We start from the raw sequence: 18140 nt of genomic DNA on the forward strand, positions 1-18140 counted from the left end.
CCCCAGGCCTGCAGCCCCGAGGACAGGGCGGAAGCCCTCCCAGAGGCCCGAAGCTGCTGGCACCCGAGCCTTCTGGTCTCACAGCAGGAGTCCCGCTGAGCTGAGCCCTCCCCACGCAGATCCCCACGGCCCCGGGACTCTGTGCTCCTCGGGCCCCCTGTCGCAGCCCCCCCACGCCCCGTGTGCTCTGGGACCCGTGGTCTGGTCCTGTGATTCTAACTCCCTCCTCGGAATGGTTGGTGCCCTCTACCTCTGCTGTGCTGAGAGCCACACTGGCCCTCGCAGCCCTCCTCAGCAGGGGCTCTGCTGGCCCAGCTGTGTCCCTGCGGCCCCGGGGTGACGTATGCAGCTCCCCACCCCTCACTAGCGTTCCTCGCTCCTGGGACACCCGGGCTGGCTGCCACCTCCCTTGCCCTTGGGCTTTGTCTCCTCCTGACACCCTGTCCTGGTCCATGCAGAGGAGCCCGCCGTCAACTACCCTCTTCCTCGCCACCTCCCTAGTGCCCTTGGCCTGACCCCTCAGCAGCCACCCATCCCAGCGCCTACCTCTCGTCGCCAGTGATGGCTGGGTCTCCAAGATCCGCACCCAAGCAGCATCACCCTCCCCGCCCTGTGGGTCTTCCTGTGGTCCACAGCCAGGAGTCTTTCGTGGCCTGGTCCTGCAAGCCCTCCCCCGCCCAACCCTGTGGGCTGCCCATCATCCCTCCAACCCTTTCCTCCCGGCCCAATTTAGAGTTCACAAGGGTCATCACAGGTACCTTCATCCCACACCCTCCACTGCTGGGCCTTGTGTCCCTCCATCTCCTTCACCCTGTGACAGGGAGCAGTTGACTGGGGCACTATCACTGCAGCCAGCCCCAGGCCTGCCTTGCTCAGTCTGCAGCCAGGGCTCCCTCACAGCCACACGCAGACCCATCGCTCCTCCGCCAGCTCCGCTGGCATCTTAGAGAAGCTCCACTCCCTGTGTCTTTCCTCTTCATGTGTCCAGTAGCCATCACCCTCAGCAGAAGGGCTCATGGGGAAACAGAAACCATCCTAGAGGGGTGCCTGGCTGGCTCAGTGGGTGGGGTGTGCAACTTTTCATCTGGGGGTTGTGAGTTTGAGCCCCATGCTGGGGCTTGGGATTACTTTAAAAAAATAAAATTTGGGATCCCTGGGTGGTGCAGCAGTTTGGCACCTGCCTTTGGCCCAGGGCATGATCCTGGAGACCCGGGATTGGGTCCCACGTCGGGCTCCCTGCATGGAGCCTGCTTCTCCCTCTGCCTGTGTCTCTTCCTCTCTCTCTCTCTCTCTCTGTGTGACTATCATGAATAAATAAAATCTTAAAAAAAAATAAAAAATAAAAAAATAAAATTTCTTGGGGCACCTAGGGCTCAGTGGTTGAGCCTCTGCCTTTGGCTCAGGTCATGATCCCAGGGTCTTGGGATTGAGTCCTGCATCAGGGAGCCCGTTTCTTCCTTTGCCCCTCTGTCCCTCGTGAAAAAATATATAAAATCTTTAAAACAATAAAAAAATAAAATTTCTTTAAAAAAGCAAGGGCTTCCTCTGTTCCACTGTCATGTCCAGCCCCAAGAGACACTGTGGTCCCACCTAAGGTCCTAGGAGACACTGGGCCCTCAAGGTACTCTCAGGTTTCCTTGCCCAGAAACCCATCCTGACAGGCCTGGTGTCAGGTCGCAGGGCCCGGGCTGCCAGCACCTTGACAGAGCGCTTCACCCTCTTCCCGTTCTTTTCCACGGTGCAGTTTGATCATTTTCTTCTGAAAATGTTTAAACACAGAAAAGTTGAAATGAGGTCACCGTGACCAGCTGGACGCCAGCCGCCCCAATTCCACACCTGCCACCTGCCCGGACTTGTGTTCTTGTCCCTGCTTCCACCTGGCCTGTTTTTAGTGTATTTCAAAATAAACGCCAGCCATCACTACACCTCCTCCTGCACAGTTCCGCTCGCCTGCCCGCGGCTAGAGTTCCGTATTTGTAGGTGTCAACACTGACACGGACAGAACTGCGGACATCTCCAGTGTGCCACGAGCAGAGTTTCGACCAACAGGTGCCCGACACCCAGTCTGGAAAGCTACCGTCACTTCAGAAAGCTGCCCCATGCCTCTCCCAGTCAAGGCAGGAAAAGGCTAGAAACTTGGAAGGCTGAGGGCATTCTGTGCCCAGGAGGCGGGGAGCTTCCAGGGCGGAGATCTGGGACCGTCCGCCAAGGACGGTTCTCCCCTCACTGTCCATTCTGTCCTCCACGGAGACGACGCTGTGTGCTCAGCACATCATCTCCTTTTCTCCTGGGCTCACGAGAAGATTCCATTCCCCAGGCCCCTTGCATACACATGGGTCCCTGGGAGTGGTTCTGGCCAAAGAAAGGGGGTTGAAAGGATGCTCAGCACTTACAGGCCTGGTCCACGCAAAACCTCCCTTGGGTGATCCTTCCATCCTTCCCCCTGGCTCCCTGGAGGCCACGGTGTGAAGACGGAACATGGCAGGGAGGAGCCTGGGTCACTGAGCTGCCAGGAGCGTCCCCACTGGGCATTTTGTGAGCAACTCTTATTGCATTCTCCCACAGAGAGTTTGGGGGTTGTTTCTGCAGAGCCTATTTGAGTCTTGACGGGGGAACTGCAATCAGGAGTGGGTTTCCAGTATAACCAAAACCCAAACCAAGTGTATGTGGCGTACAGTTGGGTGACAGGCAGGAAGAGTACAGATAAAAGGCTGGACAGCAGGACAGCTGTATTAGGTGAGTGCAAAACTAGGTAAGACGCTCGTGCTGACGTGGGAGGCAGGTTCTGTGCCTGCTGAACCAGCTCCAGGGGCAGGCAGGGGTAGGTAATGGGATGCGTGGGGTGGGAGGCACTGTCGGCTGCATTTGAGAAGCTAGCACAGTAAAGCTGTGAGCTCAGGAAGGAAAAGGCCTGTTTGCACGCAGAAAGGACAGAAATAGAATGGTTGGAAAAAGGAAACGTCTTCTTGAAGTCAAATGGGAAGAGGTAAGAAGGAAACATGCTGTGAGCACTGAAGTCCCAGGAAAACTTGTCACGGGGCCAAGCAACTCAACCACCTGGTTAAGGATCAGGCTCCCACCATTATCCCAAACAGGCCCCAGCAGCAGCTGCCAATGGGCTGAAAGCATGGGGGTAAGGCGGCAAGGAACTAAGGCGGGCTTGCCTCTGGGGAAGAATCTTATGTGTGTGCCTGTTACCTACCGCCATGTAACAAACAGCCCCAAATGCTGTCACTTAAAACCACCACCATCCGTGACCTCTTGTGATTCTGTAAGCGACCCTAGGGTGCTTCCCCTTGGGGAAGGGATATGCTCTGTGTGGAATGAAATCAGTGTTTGGTGACCAGAAGGCCAGCAGTGACAGAACCCAGCCATGTGGTAACCTGACCCACTTCCTGTCCCCCAGGGCACAAAGGAAGCCTGCATTTCCCAAACCCCTGCTCCTCCACGGGGAGGAGCCACTGCCAGGTCCCTACAAACCACCCCCCTCCTCACTCTGCTCACTCATTCCCTTCCGTGGCCACCCGATGGCCACGTAGGTCACAGGTGGAGTCGTCGCAGGGTGGAGAGCAGCCCAAGAAGGTACCAGACTTTGTGAGACGTAAATGGGTATCGTTAAGCCACGGACAGGTGGTTTGTTAAGGCAGCGTAACAGCACGTGTCTGGAAACCGGCGCTGCCCACTGACCCGGCTCGCAAACCCTCCCTGGGCCCCGGGCCAAGTCCTGCTCCCTGAGCGGACACCGGGCCTCCAGACCTTCGGCAGAGAGATGGGTGTGTGAGGCTGCCCCGGAGCAGATCTCTGCTGGGCCCTAGCCTGGGCCAGACATCCACCTGCAATGGGAATACCTCTTCCATCCCTGCCCTCAGCCACTGTGTCCTCTGATGGCAGGATCCCAAGGACACCCACCAACGCCCTCACAGACTGCCTGTCATGGTGTCCCGAGGGCTGCCTCCTGGCCTGTCTCCTTCCCCAACATATGGGGGCTCACGCGGGCACCAGGAGCAGCTCCCGCTCGCCCGTCTCCTGTGCATGCAGGTGGGGGCAAGTAAAGGACACAGCCAGAAACCGCATGATGATACAAATGATAAATTATATTTGTACAGTAAATAAGTATCAATAGTCAACACAAGTTCAAAACCAGCCACCGGCCCCTGAGACTGAGAAAACGGCTGGGTGACACCCCCTCACACAGCGCCCATCAGGAGGGAGTGTGATGGCATGTGTACTACACGCGTGGCAGCGGCCGGTGGCTTCATGATCAGTGCAGCAGGCAACAGGGACAAGGCGCCGGGGACGGGCCTGTGCCGGGGGACTGAGTGGGGCGGGGAGGGGTCTTCTGGGGCCTGGGCAGCCCCGTGGCTAGAATGTTGGGGCCTCAAAGTCAAATCAGGAAGGGTTCTTGGCTGTTACAGAAGAATCCCTGACCAAGTCATCAGGTGTGGTCTACTGGCCTGGGAAGGGGTCCAGGTCGCACCATGAGTATAAGCGCCTCCCAGGGGAGCAACCTGTGGGCCCTTCCCTGTCTCCACCCTCCCCGGGTGGGAAGAGGCTGGAGTGGGCTGGAGCCCACAGCCCAGCACCAGCTCCCCGGCTCTGGCAGGGGGTGGCTGGCCAGGAGCTCCGGGGTGGCTCCTGGGGCCGCAGCATGGGGGAGCTTTTAGAGATGGGGGACAGGAGTGGCTGGGGAAGGCCGTTCTAACTCGGCCTGCTCACCTCCTGGCCTCTTGGTGCTCCTATGCCCTGCTCAGGGTCAGATCCCCTCCCGGAACCGGGGAGAGTGGAGGCACACCCAGGGGTCGGCTGCCCTTGGAGTCGGGGTAGAGAAGTCCACAGTGGAAAGCAAGACTGGAACGCAGGCCAGCAAACTCACTGGAGGAGGATAGGAGGGCTGGGGTAGGCGGCGAGGGGAGGGGTCCCTTCCCTGGGGAGAAGCACATCTTTTCTGGTCTTTATTTCATGACTTCAATACTTTTTCTCCTAGTGGTGAGTGGGGCAAGGAAAGCAGGAAATTGGGAAGGAGGTAATATTAGTGCATGTTTGTTAAAAATCTATTGTGTGAGAATGACTTTTTTTTTTCCTCTCCAAAATAAGAGCTGATTATTTTTAAGTCTGCAGTGTGTGTCTGGAGTTAGCAGGTGGGTAGGTCAGGGCCAGCCCTGGTCGTTCACCCTCGCGGCCTGGAGGCCGGCCCCCCACGACGCCTGCCATCACACCATGCCATCCCCATCCTTACCCTGAGTGCGGATTAAGACAGAGGAGATCACAGACACACAAGGGTCAAGATGCCTCTTCCGTTTCAAATTTCCACTGTCCAACGGAAGTCCTTGTTGATCTGTGCATGCCTTCAGTTACAAAAGGGAAATTAGCTGATAAAAACTGGTGAGTCACATTCATACATTAGGGTTTTTTTCCTTTAACTTGATGTTGGTGTAGCAGTAAGAAAAATAGCCTCTTTCAGGATCTAGCCCAAAAGATTGCAGGTCAATCAGTTTGGTAAGTCACCAAAAAAGAGAATAAAAGAAAGGAAAAGGCAACTGGAGGCTGAGACTTTTTGTTGCTGTTGTAGGTTTTGTTGTTGTTTTAAATATACATCATCTTTTCTGTGTAATCAAATTCCCGTATTTTTCCCTATAAAGAATTTGCTTTAGTTTTTTCCATAAGGCATTTTTTTTTGTCTCTTCCTATTTAAATTTTCTTAGAGTTAAAAACCATAAATAAGAGGGTTTAAACCACTAACATGACATGTGCCAATATCTTAATTCAGCCAGACCTGGTAAATTCTATCAAAACTAGACAGTTAAATAAGAACCACGTTATAAAAATATTAGCCAAAAAAAGACTATTAGATAACTCTGCAAACTCAAATATGAAACTGTACTAAACAAAATATGTGCAAACGTATACAAGCATAGAGCCACGTGGCAGGGTTATGCTCAGATTAGTTTAAAGCTTGCTCTAGTGGATTTAATTCAAGAGTTGTTTCACGGTGGTGTTTACTTTGAACTCACACGAGTCAAAGAAAAATAAAATATGCACAACCACTTCCCCTAAAGGTCAGTGTCTCATGGCGCCGGTGCTTCATTCTGTCCACACCCGGGACTGCCTGGGGTGCTGCTAGCGCTGGGGGGCGGGGGAGGGGGGCGGGGGGGTTGGGAGCGCAGAGACAGGGCGGCCGTCCTGAGGCCTGAGCCAGGCGGTGTCCCAGAGGCCCTCAGGCTGAGAGGCCGGGGTGAAGGCGACACTGGTGACGCTGACAACTCCTGCCTCCACCTGCCTCCTCGTCTAAGGCCCCAGAGAGCTAGCCCATCTCCAGGACCAGGACCCCGCGCCTGGGAGGCAGCAGGGAGGCAGCCGGGTCGGGCCCCTCCCGAGGGCTGTGGGCAGGGGATGGGCAGGCAGGCAGCCTCAGAAGGTGCGGAACCCCATGTGCCATGTCTGACGTCCAGCAAGCTTGCCGCCGTTTGAGTCTGAGGGTCGGGGCTGTGAAGACAACCCTTTGACCAGGAAGCCGGAACTGGAAAGCTCTAACAACCCCCCACACACACGCTCTCGGACACCATTCCACAATCGAGTCCCTGCTCGGCGTCCTCAGGCACAGATGCTCTGGGCATTCACTCTGCGGTGGGTCCCAGTCCTGGGCACTAGAGAAGGAAGGGGTTGGTCGCGCCGGTGGCCTGAGATGCCGAGGGAGGAATGCCCACGCTGCCCACCATGTTCATCGAGGGGGCGCCCAGCGGCGTCAGGGAGGAAGCGCCAGGCCCCAGAGCCGGGTGTGGGGCTGAGGAGGTCATGGAGGCCACCGCCATGGGCTCCACACCTGGGCTAGGCCCAAAGGACGCACTGGTCCCCAGGATTGGGCTCCCTCGCAGCTGGTTCAGCGTCAACGGCTGGGGCTGGTTCACCTGGAAGGGGTTGACGGGGGCCGAGGGCGCAGCTGCACCTGGGGAAGAGACCAGGAGGGGTGATGGGTACAGTCAGAAAGATACCCTGCCCACCCCCCCCCCCCCAAGTCCAAGGGCTGGAGAAGCTCAGGGCAGTGCCAACCAACACATGGCACATACACCCACTCCCTGAATCTCCAATGTCTGGATGAGGAGACTAAGGCCGTGAGAAGCCAAGTGACTCGTGTGGAGTCACAGAGCCTGAATACGGCAGTGCCAGGAACACGCCTGCTCAGAGCCAGCGCCCCAGGACTCCCTCAGCAACAAACAGCTGCCACCGCTCCCTTACTGTGTTTGCCAAGCTCTGTGACCACAGGTGTCTGGGAAAGAGAAGTGCAAAGGGCCAGGTGGAAACCTCAGTGAGAGGCTTGGGAGTGGCAGTCTCCACACTGGACCCTGGGACCCAAGGGCTGGCGTAATAAAGGCTCTGAGAAGCCCTGCAGTCAAGAAGCAGACGCAGCTTGATCTTATTCAGTGCTTCCAGAATTTATCACACATCATAAAGCCTCTCCCCAGCTTTTAGAGAAAACATCTCCTGGTACTCTGCCAAAACACCCAAGAACTGCCAGCACTGCGTCTCCCAAGCAGCCCGGCCCTTGAGCACAACGGCTGCCTGCTGAGGAGCCCCCCATGGCCAGGGCCAAGAGGTGCTCCCTGTTACCACCGCACCCCGGGGTGGGGGTTGGGGGGCAGGCCCTGCTGGGGCACAGCCTGGCCTTCCCCGCACCAGCCCCTCTCATTACCCTGCCAGAGCCAAGCGTGCTTAGAGGTAGCAGGAGCCCAGGGGCCGCCACCCTCAGCTCTTCTCAGTCCTGGGGTCCTTCCCTGCAGGGTCCTCTGAGGGGCTGTGGTGTCGGGCCTCAGATCCTGCTTTCTGGGGGAGGGTCTCAAACTGAACACCCTGAATAGGACAGAGGCTGGCCCTTGGGGAGCCTGAGGCCCTGCTGGCCTACCAAGGTGGGGGAAGCTCCCTAGAGGGAGAGGCTTGTATGGGGCTGGGTGCTGAGCATGACCATGACCGCCCACTGGAAGAGTGGATGGTGGGCACTCCAGGCAGGGGGAGCAGCACGTGCAGGGTGAGGAGCTCAGCGCCTCTGAGGGTGTGAGCACCCTGGGAGGGCACACAAGGGAGGGCAGGGCCTTGGACACGGAAGCAGGGCTGGGGGCTGTCCTGCAGCCCCCACGGAGACTTTGAGGGTAGAGAGCAGGCCCGAGGGTGGAGAGCAGGCCCGAGGGCGGAGAGCAGGCCTGTAGACAGAGCCCACAGCAGGGAGCAGGGATATGGGGGTAAGAGGGCGGGGCCCCCCAGAAAGGCAGAATCCAACACCTCAGATGGCCTGAGGGTCCATGGGTCCCTGGGAAATGGCCCCCAAACAGGGGAACGTTGGGCAGCAAAGTCTGGTTCTCCCTCACCCGTCACTGCCCTCTGCAGCTGACTGAGAAGTGGTGCTCGCTGGAGGGTCTCCCCGGCCATGGGACCAAGTCAGGCGCAGCTTCTGCTTCGTGCTCTCAACTGAGAGGAGGGCTATTCCGCCCAACCCCCTAACTACACACTGGCATGTACGCTCCGCCCCCTGAGGCCCCATAGAGGCCTAGGAAATCCGGGCATGGCTCCGAGGGTGGTGGCTCTGTGTCCCACAGGCAGAGCTCCCCCAGAGGTGGAGGAGAGGTCAGGGCCTGGGGCCCACCCCCCAGACCCATTCTCAGGAAGGGGGCAGACAAGCAGAGGGAACCCCCAGCGAGAGCATACCTGGTGCTAGAAAAGGGTTGAGGGACTGGGCCGGTGGGGCTGGCCTGGTCACCAGCGAGTCCAGGTTCACCAGGGCCGCGTTGGGGCCCAGGAAGGACTCGGGTGTTTTCCGGGCGCTGCTGGGCTTGCTTGAGGCAGCGGGCAGGGGCTGGCACTCAAAGGGGTCCGGGCTCGTAGTTCCATTGTTTTGGGATGGTGGAGAGGCCACTGCCTCAGCTACAAGACAAGGACACAGGGGAGCACGGTGAGTATGGGGGCGGGGGGGATGCACCAAGACTGCCACATCCAATGCCACCAACCCCAGGAGCATCCCGAGCAAGACACAGACATTGTGGGGGGGAGCCAGGTGGCCACACGGAAGATGGAGATGTTCATTGCAGTGCTGTCTCCGACAGACCCGACCAGGGACAGTCAGACAGAGGGGCAGCTTACAGAACCCCCATTCATGTAACCAAACTCAGAGTGCAGGGACATAAGGCCTCATGATGAAAGAGGGCCATTATCACAATGTCAGGTGAACAGCGACCGACAAAACGGTGCATACTGCACAATCCTCCAAAAACATTAGGATGTTATTTGTGGTTGCAAGCCAGGCATGGGCATTTCATGTTTTGCATGGGTTTTCACTGTCAATTTTCTACAATGAACATGAATTTCTTGATAGAGAAGAAAGCAAATTATTTTTAAAAATTCAGCCAACAGAGGATGTACTGAGACAGGCTGGGGGGAGGGGTTGCTTTGCGACATGGCAGCGGGGTTATGGGTTCTTAAAAATGGTCATACTCTCCACTGGATAATGCCATTTCTAGGAATCCAGTCTCAGGAAATGATGTGAAATGTGAACGGGAACTCAAACACAAAAGGATGTTCACCACAGTGTTATGTACTTCAGCAAAACCCGCAATCAACCTAAAATGTCCTCCCCGAGGGTAAAGAGCAAAATGGTGACTGCTGAGCAATACGAGTAAGTATTGCTACGGAATAGGTTCTAAAGCATTTTTAACATCATGAGAAAATGTTTTCAACCCGTTATTCCATAAAGGGGAGGGAGGGAGGCAGGATCCAATGCTAGTACCAGCTGGACCACCCCCCCCCAAAAAAAGAAGAAGGCCGTGTAAACAGAGCTCAGAAAAAATGCTGGAAGGAAACACAGCGGAGGGCAGAGGGGGTAAGGTAGGATTATAGAGGGGTTCTGTTTTCTTCCATAAGCTTTTCTGCATTTTCTACAATGGAACAGCTTTAGGATTGGAGGCAACGATTTTGCAAGTGCACAACAAGATGTCCATGTAACAAGGCCACACTGCCTTCTCGCTGAGGTACACGCGGGCAGGCAAGGACAAGTAGGCTGCACTTTGGTCTGCCGAGGAGATGCATGGAATTTTGTCTTTTCAATGCAGCAAAAGAAAGACACTCCCCCCTTCCCCCCAACGAAGCAGCATGTTCTAGGCTGCCTCTGGTCCCCTGAGCAGAGAGGGGGCCAAGGGGCGGTCAGGGGTGCCAGGCTGCTCGTACCTTAGACAGAGGCCAGCCAGGCCTGTAGCTGCCGCTGGGGGCACACGGTGGGAGGAGGCGGGAGGGCGGATGGAGAATGGGGGGCACAAGGAGAAGCAGAGAGAGGAAAAAGAAAGGAGAGAAGTTGCTCTATGTGGCTGGGAGGTGTGGCTCTGGCCTCGGCCCCCTCCCACCCGATCACTCTGCACCCCACCCTGATGCCCTGCCAGCCTGGGGACAATGCGCCAGGGCTCTGATAAGGGCTGGGTGGGAGCCACAACCTGGGGTGATCAAGTAGGGCAGAGATGCCCTATCCAGGCCCAGAGCTGGGACTGTCTCTGAAAACCGGCACCGTGGGAAGTTGGCAGGAGGACGGTGGGCCCCCACGCAGGGGTGTTGCAGGGGGTGCGGTGGGGGGCTTGTGCAGAGGACGTGGGGCCTAGGGGCGGGACCGAGACATAGGTGAATGAGACCGGAAGCACAGGCCCAACACTAGGAGAGGATGAAAGAAAAACTCAACCCCCTGACATTTCACTGCTGATGTGTGAATTACCGCCATCGGCCACTTACAGCTCCCAAGATCAAAACACAAAGAAAATGCATGAAGTTGATAGGTTTTGAAAGCAGGTTATTTCTACAATAACTGGACTGCAGTAACAAATGAACAGAACATCATGGAAACTACAACCACCTTCACCTACCTGGTTTTTTTGAAGTTCGGAGGTTGTCAAATTCAGAAAAGTCATCTTTAATTGTACCATTCAAATTACTGAACAGATCAAAGGCCCCTGGGTGAACATAAGAGGCTGGTGAGTGTGCATGCACCACGACATACCCGTGATTCTGACTCCCAGGCTAAATCCTAGGGGTGTGCTGGCAGCAGGCAGGGGAGAGATCTCTACACCTGCTCATGGGGGAGAACAAAGGGCAACATGGGGTCACCTGGTGGTCTGGGAGTGTTTGTGTGCCGCTGCTCCCATCAGCTCCCCACCAAACTGAAGGAGGGGCTGATAGTGGAGAGACTTCTGAGCCAGGTTTGGGGGCTTGGACAGAGCCTGTAGGAAGCTACTGGAAGTACCACCAAGAAGGTTGCCTGCCCAGGCCCCCTCAGGAAGCTCCCTGTGGACAAAAGCGCAGGGGCCGAGAACGTCCATGAGCTCGCCCTTTACGGTGGGCTTATGGCATCTGGGTGGGGTGGGGTGGGGTGGGATGGAGGGGGGGTTTTGCAGACAAAGGCTGCAGGTGACAAGGGTAGCAAGTGCAGACAAACCCACAGGTCCCATGCCAAGGAGCCAGGAAAGGGGAAAGCAGTGCACCCCAAGGGGCTCCCAGAGCCTGCAAAGAGCAAAGTCTCACCAGAGGCTGAGACGGGCTTGGCAGCTGAGGCTGCAGCCCAAGCGTCCGCTGTTTTCCCGGCACTGGGTGCAGGCTGCTGCGGGGCCGCCCAGGGGTCTGAGCCCTTGGGGACGGAGTGTGTGCTGGTGCCAGTGGGCACGCCCCATGGGTCGACAGAGGCAGCTGGCTTGGCACCTGTAGGAAGGCAGGGTAGGCTCAGCTATGTCCTCAGAAAGGTCTGGCCAGCTGGGGTGAGAAAGGAAAGGACACTAGGCCACGTGAGCCACATCAGGGTCTGCCCCACATCAGGACAGGCAGCCACGCTAAGGGTGCAGTCCCAGGCCAGCAAAGCTGGACAGAGCTGAGGTCCAGGGCCGACAGCCACCGAAGGTTCCTACCCTGGGGAGTGTGCTGGGCCCAGCCTGCTGGAAAGCTACCAACAGCAAACAGTGGAGATGTTTATGCAGCTGAAACCCTTCCCTGAGTGCCTGCCACTCAGTCTCCCACGGAGCTCCTAGAGCTAAGTTCAAGTCCACCTTCCCCAGAGTCCACAGGGCTCCCCAGAGTCCACAGGGCTCCGCAGAGTGAGCCCTGCCCAGGCATCTGACGCTCTAGCCGCAGGCCCCGGCCACGCCCTGTCCCCACCTGCTTTGAGTGGTTTTTGCTTTAGAAAGAAGGTGAATAAAACAGATGAGGACAATGTGAAGAGGAACGGTAAACAAATGCCTATGTGCCTAGCCAATGTTTTCAAACAGGGAGTGACAAATCAATTTAGAGGCTCACAACTGGCACATTTTAAAAGGAAAATAACTGAGCGCACCTAATGTAAGGCGTCAATCTTACCGTGGAGACCTTCCATTCTCCATCACCTAGACGTGGGTGCAAGCATGCACACACATGTACCATGTCTCACCTTTGAGTGGAGTGACACGGCCAATGTTTAAAAGCCACCGCTGCCTTTCAGGGAGGAGTGCCTCCCCCGTGGCAACCCTCACCCCAATCTTTGTGACTTAAGTCTTCCACTTAAATCCTCACTTAAATTTTCTCTAATTTCTTTTTCTTTTACTTTAATCTTTCACTTAAATCTTTGACTTAAATTTTCACTGAAATCTTTCATTTCAAATCATTCACTTAAAGAAGGACCTAAGTGAATGTCCTCTGATTTTGTTTTTTTGTTTTTGTTTTTTGGAGACTTTGCTGTTAATAGTGATAACAGCTCTTTCTTCAAATTGATCTGAGATTTAGTGCAATTCTGACCAAAACCCCAGCAAGGTTTTAATTTCTTTCTTTCTTTCTTTTTTTTTTTTTTTTTTACTTGACAAGGTGATTTTAAGATGAGTATGGAAAAGCAAAAGGCTGTAAATAGCCACAGTATTCTCGAGGAACAAGACCAAGGTATCAGGTACCAGAAAGCAGTTTTTATTATTGTAATCATATCTGTGAGGATAATCCAGAAAGCAAAGGGCCAGAAACGGGTCAGTGGATCAGAAGGGAGAGCGCAGGAATGAATCTGTGTAGTCTTGACTTCTGGTGGAGGTGGCACTGTGTGAGGATTTAAGTGGAAGACTTCAGTGAAAATATTTTTTATTTTCCCCTTTATTTCCACAAGGGATTCTTTCATACACCTCCTATAAAATCTATTCCTAGGGACTGGTATATTTTAAAATTTTCATTTTTATTAATTTATTATATGCAGAAAAAAATGTAATTTTGTACACTGATTCTTGCAACCTGCAATCTTATTAAACTGTCAATTCTAATCATTAAAATTCATGCAAGAAAAAAATAAAAAAAATAAAATTCATGCAAGTTATTTATTCTTAGAATTCTTTGTTTTTAAAGATTTAAAAAAATAAAAATAAATAAATAAAGATTTATTTATTTATTTATTTATTTACTTATGATAGACAGATTGAGAGAGAGACAGAGAGAGGCAGGCAGAGACACAAGAGAGAGAAGCAGGCTCCATGCCAGGAGCCCGACGTTGGACTCGATCCCGGGACTCCAGGATCACGCCCTGGGCCAAAGGCAGGCGCCAAACCGCTGAGCCACCCAGGGATCCCCTATTCTTAGAATTCTAATACCTCTCAATTCTAAGAGAGTTATCTGAGGACAGTTTTTGGATATTCTACATATCTGACCTTATCATTTGCAAATGATGATGGCCTAATTTTTCCCAGTTCTTTCTTATATTTTTTCTCTCCTTTTTCCTATCTCATCATCCTGGCTGGGACCACCAGTCCCAACATAAACTATGAGTGTGCACAGTCAGTGAGTCTTGTCTTGCTCTTCAGTATCCATTTTCTTTTTTTTTTTTTATCCTTTCATTATTTATTTTTTTTTAATGATAAATTTATTTTTTATTGGTGTTCAATTTGTCATCATACAGAATAACACCCAGTGCTCATCCCATCAAGTGCCCCCCCTCAGTGCCCGTCACCCAGTCACCCCCAACCCCCGCCCTCCTCCCCTTCCACCACCCCTGGTTAATTTCCCAGAGTTAGGAGTCTTCATGTTCTGTCTCCCTTTCTTATATTTCCTACCCATTTCTTCTCCCTTCCCTTCTATTCCCTTTCACTATTATTTATATTCCCCAAATGAAGCTTTTACACAGCAAAGGATACAGTCAACAAAACTAAAAGACAACCTACAGAATGGGAGAAGATATTTGCAAATGACGTATCAGATAAAGGGCTAGTTTCCAAGATCTATAAAGAACTTATTAAACTCAACACCAAAGAAACAAACAATCCAATCATGAAATGGGCAAAAGACATGAACAGAAATCTCACAGAGGAAGACACAGACATGGCCAACACGCACATGAGAAAATGCTCTGCATCACTTGCCATCAGGGAAATATAAATCAAAACCACAATGAGATACCACCTCACACCAGTGAGAACGAGGAAAATTAACAAAGCAGGAAACCACAAATGTTGGAGAGGATGCAGAGAAAAGGGAACCCTCTTACACTGTTGGTGGGAATGTGAAATGGTGTAGCCACTCTGGAAAACTGTGTGGAGGTTCCGCAAAGAGTTAAAAATAGATCTGCCCTACGACCCAGCAATTGCACTGCTGGGGATTTACCCCAAAGATACAGATGCAATGAAACGCCGGGACACCTGAACCCTGATGTTTATAGCAGCAATGTCCACATTAGCCAAATTGTGGAAGGAGCCTCAGTGTCCATCGAAAGATGAATGGATAAAGATGTGGTTTATGTATACAATGGAATATTCCTCAGCCATTAGAAATGACAAATACCCACCATTTGCTTCAACATGGATGGAACTGGAGGGTATTATGCTCAGTATCTATTTTCAATGCTTTACATTAAAATGGTAGCACTGAGGGAGGGAGGGAGGGGCATCTGGATGGCTCAGTGGTTGAGCGTCTGCCTTTGGCTCAGGGTGTGATCCTGGGGATGTGGGCTCCCTGCAGGGCACCTCCTTCTCCCTCTACCTGTGTCTCTGCCTCTCTCTGGGTCTCTCATGAATAAATAAAATCTTAAAAAACAAAACAAAACAGTACCATTCACCACTTACAGGCATTCTTCCTTTATTAGATCATGGAAACTCATCATTCCAAGAGTGCTAAGATGTTTGCAGTGAACAGCTGATGAATTTTATCAACTGGTTTCTGTCTCTATGATGATGACAGCATGATTTTGTTCTTTTGGTCTGTCACATGGTACATGAATACATCTTCTGAGGATTTGTTCCTTGCAAACAAGGTTTCTCATGATGTACTATATCATTTTCATATTTTTTATTATGGATTTCTACTTGTTTCTTTGCTCTCTGCGTCTATATTCGTAATGGGGTGTCCTGACAGGTCTGTTCTCACACTGCACGTCCTGTCTGGTTTTGGTGTTAAGGTTATGCTGGTCTCATAAAACGGGCAGGGACACTCCTCATTTTCCTACCCTCTTAAGGAGTTTGTATAAAGGTGGAATTGTTTCTTGAGTGGTGTAAGAATTTGCTGGTAAAGCCCTCTGGGTGGGTCATGGGGGTGGGAAGGATTTTTAAGCCCAGACTCAATCGCTTTAATGATTACAGCACTATCCCTATTTTGGGATTTCTATTGTTCTTTGGTCAGCTTTGCTGAGTTTTCTTTAACAAATTTTTTTAAAAATATTTTATTTACATGAGAGAGAGAGAAAACAAGTTGTGGGGGAGCAAAGAAGAAGCAGGTCCTTCAATGAGGAGGGAGCCTAATGTGGGGGGCTCAAGCCCAAGACCCTGAGATGATGACCTGACCCAAAGACAGACACTTAACTGACTAAGCCACCCAGGCATCCTCTCTTTTTTAAAATTAATCATGCCAGGGATTTCTCTGTTGTATTTATTATTCTTTTCAATTACCAGTATCTTTCTTTGCAGATATTACAGAGGGTCTGTCTGTGTTCCGAGGCATGAATTTCTGTTCCTATCCATATTTCATTTCTTCCACCTTACTTGGGTGGCACACGTTTTAGAATGCTGCTAATGTAAACGCTGAAAGCGGTCAATTCCCCTCACACTGTTGTTTCAGTTGCCCCACGAATTCTGAAATAAAAATATTTACCTTATTGTTTTTGGTTCTCAATGTTTCTGGGTCATGTTATAATTTCTTCTCTGACCCAAAATTTCAGCAGTGTCTTTCAAGTGTTAAATGTATGGAGTTTTTCTAGTTTTCTTTTTGTTGTTGAGGATACTGTGGTCAGAAAATATGTCCTGGGCATTGCCAACTTCCAGAAATGTGTTGAGGCTGGCCTTTATGCCCAGCACACGATCAAGGTTTTGTCAGTACTGGAAACATGTGTGCTCTCATCACTGGAAACAACAAATCCACTACCTCATGAACCATGCTGCTCAAATTGTTACATTCTCACTACTCTTGGTAAAATAATATATACACATACTAGTCTTCACATCTTTGTTCCTGGCACAGAATTCCTGAAACCCTTGTCATTTTTTTTTTAAAGATTGTATTTATTCATTCACGATAGACATAGAGAGAGAGAGGCAGAGACACAGGCAGAGGGAGAAACAGGCTCCATGCCGGGAGCCTGACGTGGGACTCGATCCCGGGACTCCAGGATTGTGCCCTGGGCCAAAGGCAGGCACCAAACTGCCAGGCCACCCAGGGACTCCCCTCTTGTCATTTTTTAAGGGACCAGGCACTACAAGCATCTCTTGCTCTACTGAGGTGACCATGAGTGCATTCCTGGCTGGCTCCTGGCTGAAGCTAGAATAACCAGAACCCCCAAGCCTCGATTAGAAGCTGGGAATGTTCTGTTACCTGGAAATGTCATGTTTTACCTTCCTTCTTAAGGAAAAGTTTCAATGAATATAGAATTCTGGAGGGTCATGGTTGTTTCGTTGGTGTTTCAAGACTTAAAATGCATTTTACCATCATTCAAGGTGGATGGTTTTTCTTCCAGTGCCCCAAAGACCTTATCCTACGGTCCTCCAGCACTGGCCATCCTTGCAGAGACGTCAGGTGCCAGTGTGCCTGCCACCCCTTTTCCACAGACCGCGACCGCCTGGCCCCTGTGGGTTTAAGATGTTCTCTACAGTTGCCAGGTGGGGATTTCTCTTATACCCGGCTTACGATTCACCAGGCATCCTGGATCTGGGAAGCAGCACCTTGCCACGAACCTAAAAACCCTCATTCTCTTTTCCAACATAAACTCTTCTGGAACTCTAAAGAGTTGGGTGTTAGGACATCCTCATTCTGACCTCTGTGCTTCCCATCCACGATGACCTGCCCACTGCTCCCCAGACAAACACCAAAAGGCACGTCCACTGCCCGCCACCTCTGGGTCTCCAAGTTCCTCCATCTTTCCCACTCTTCTTGCCTTCACTAACTCCTCCTCCTCTGGAATCCCTCAGCTTTCTTAGAGGACTCATTTGCCTCTGAGTCTCCCTGGGCTGGGACCTCGGGCAGGGCGTAGGTGTGAGGGTAGCACCAGGGACAATCTGGCTGAGCTCCAAAGCTCAGAGAAGGCAGCAGGAAGGGTGGTGGCTGCCAGTCTCAGAGTAGACCATGGGGTGCTCCCCAGGCCTCTGGGAAGGCTCATGTCCCGGGGCCCCATTCCCAGGCATGTCCCTCTTAGCAGCCCCAGCAGCTGTGTGCAGGGATGGACATGCAGGTAGGCCATTCCCTGACTTCCAGAACCTGAACCCTCTGCCAGGCATTCTACAGTGCTGTCTTTATTTCTTCTGGTCCCTGAGATGCTGAGTGGCTCTAGGCCTGTCAAGCCTGTATTAGCTGCCACCTTGACTGTCTTTTCATTTTTGGCTGACAGCGAGTGGGAGTGGCACAGGATAGGGGAGGACAGTGCTGCTTCTGCTACTTCCCAGACTTGTCGCTGCAACCACAGTAATGCTGTGAGCTTAACAAGGGTCAAGGCAGACTTTGACTTGCAAGGTTCATTCCCACCATCCCTTGGATACCTAAGCCTGTCAACTTCTGTGAGGACTTGGGACTTCTGCTGCTGCTGCCACAAACCTATAGCCCTCTAGAGGTCTCCAGAAGCTGCTCTGGCCTTTCCCTCCTGGTCCTCTCAGAATTGCACACAGAGACACCTCTGCACCACTCTCCTCAGGCGCATCACTGTCAGATGCGACAAG

The 18140-nt window shown here is 52.4% G+C and overlaps 1 protein-coding gene across 4 annotated transcripts in view; it reads right to left on the bottom strand.

Moving 5' to 3' along the window:
• Window positions 1–4073: 4073 nt before the first annotated feature.
• Window positions 4074–18140, bottom strand: part of EPN2 (epsin 2) — an 83354-nt gene continuing 69287 nt past the window's right edge. For all 4 annotated transcript variants that reach the window (XM_041770874.1, XM_041770873.1, XM_041770871.1 and 1 more), the window contains 4 exons: window positions 11542–11715; window positions 10887–10973; window positions 8695–8910; window positions 4074–6943 (listed from right to left, as the gene is read on the bottom strand). In XM_041770874.1, coding sequence (XP_041626808.1) covers window positions 6645–6943; window positions 8695–8910; window positions 10887–10973; window positions 11542–11715 — 776 coding nt within the window. In that variant the 3' untranslated portion in view covers window positions 4074–6644. The remainder of the gene's footprint in view (window positions 6944–8694; window positions 8911–10886; window positions 10974–11541; window positions 11716–18140) is intronic.

The sequence above is a fragment of the Vulpes lagopus genome, chromosome 10 (genome assembly GCF_018345385.1).
Source record: "Vulpes lagopus strain Blue_001 chromosome 10, ASM1834538v1, whole genome shotgun sequence".
In the NCBI taxonomy this organism is placed as follows: domain Eukaryota; kingdom Metazoa; phylum Chordata; class Mammalia; order Carnivora; family Canidae; genus Vulpes; species Vulpes lagopus.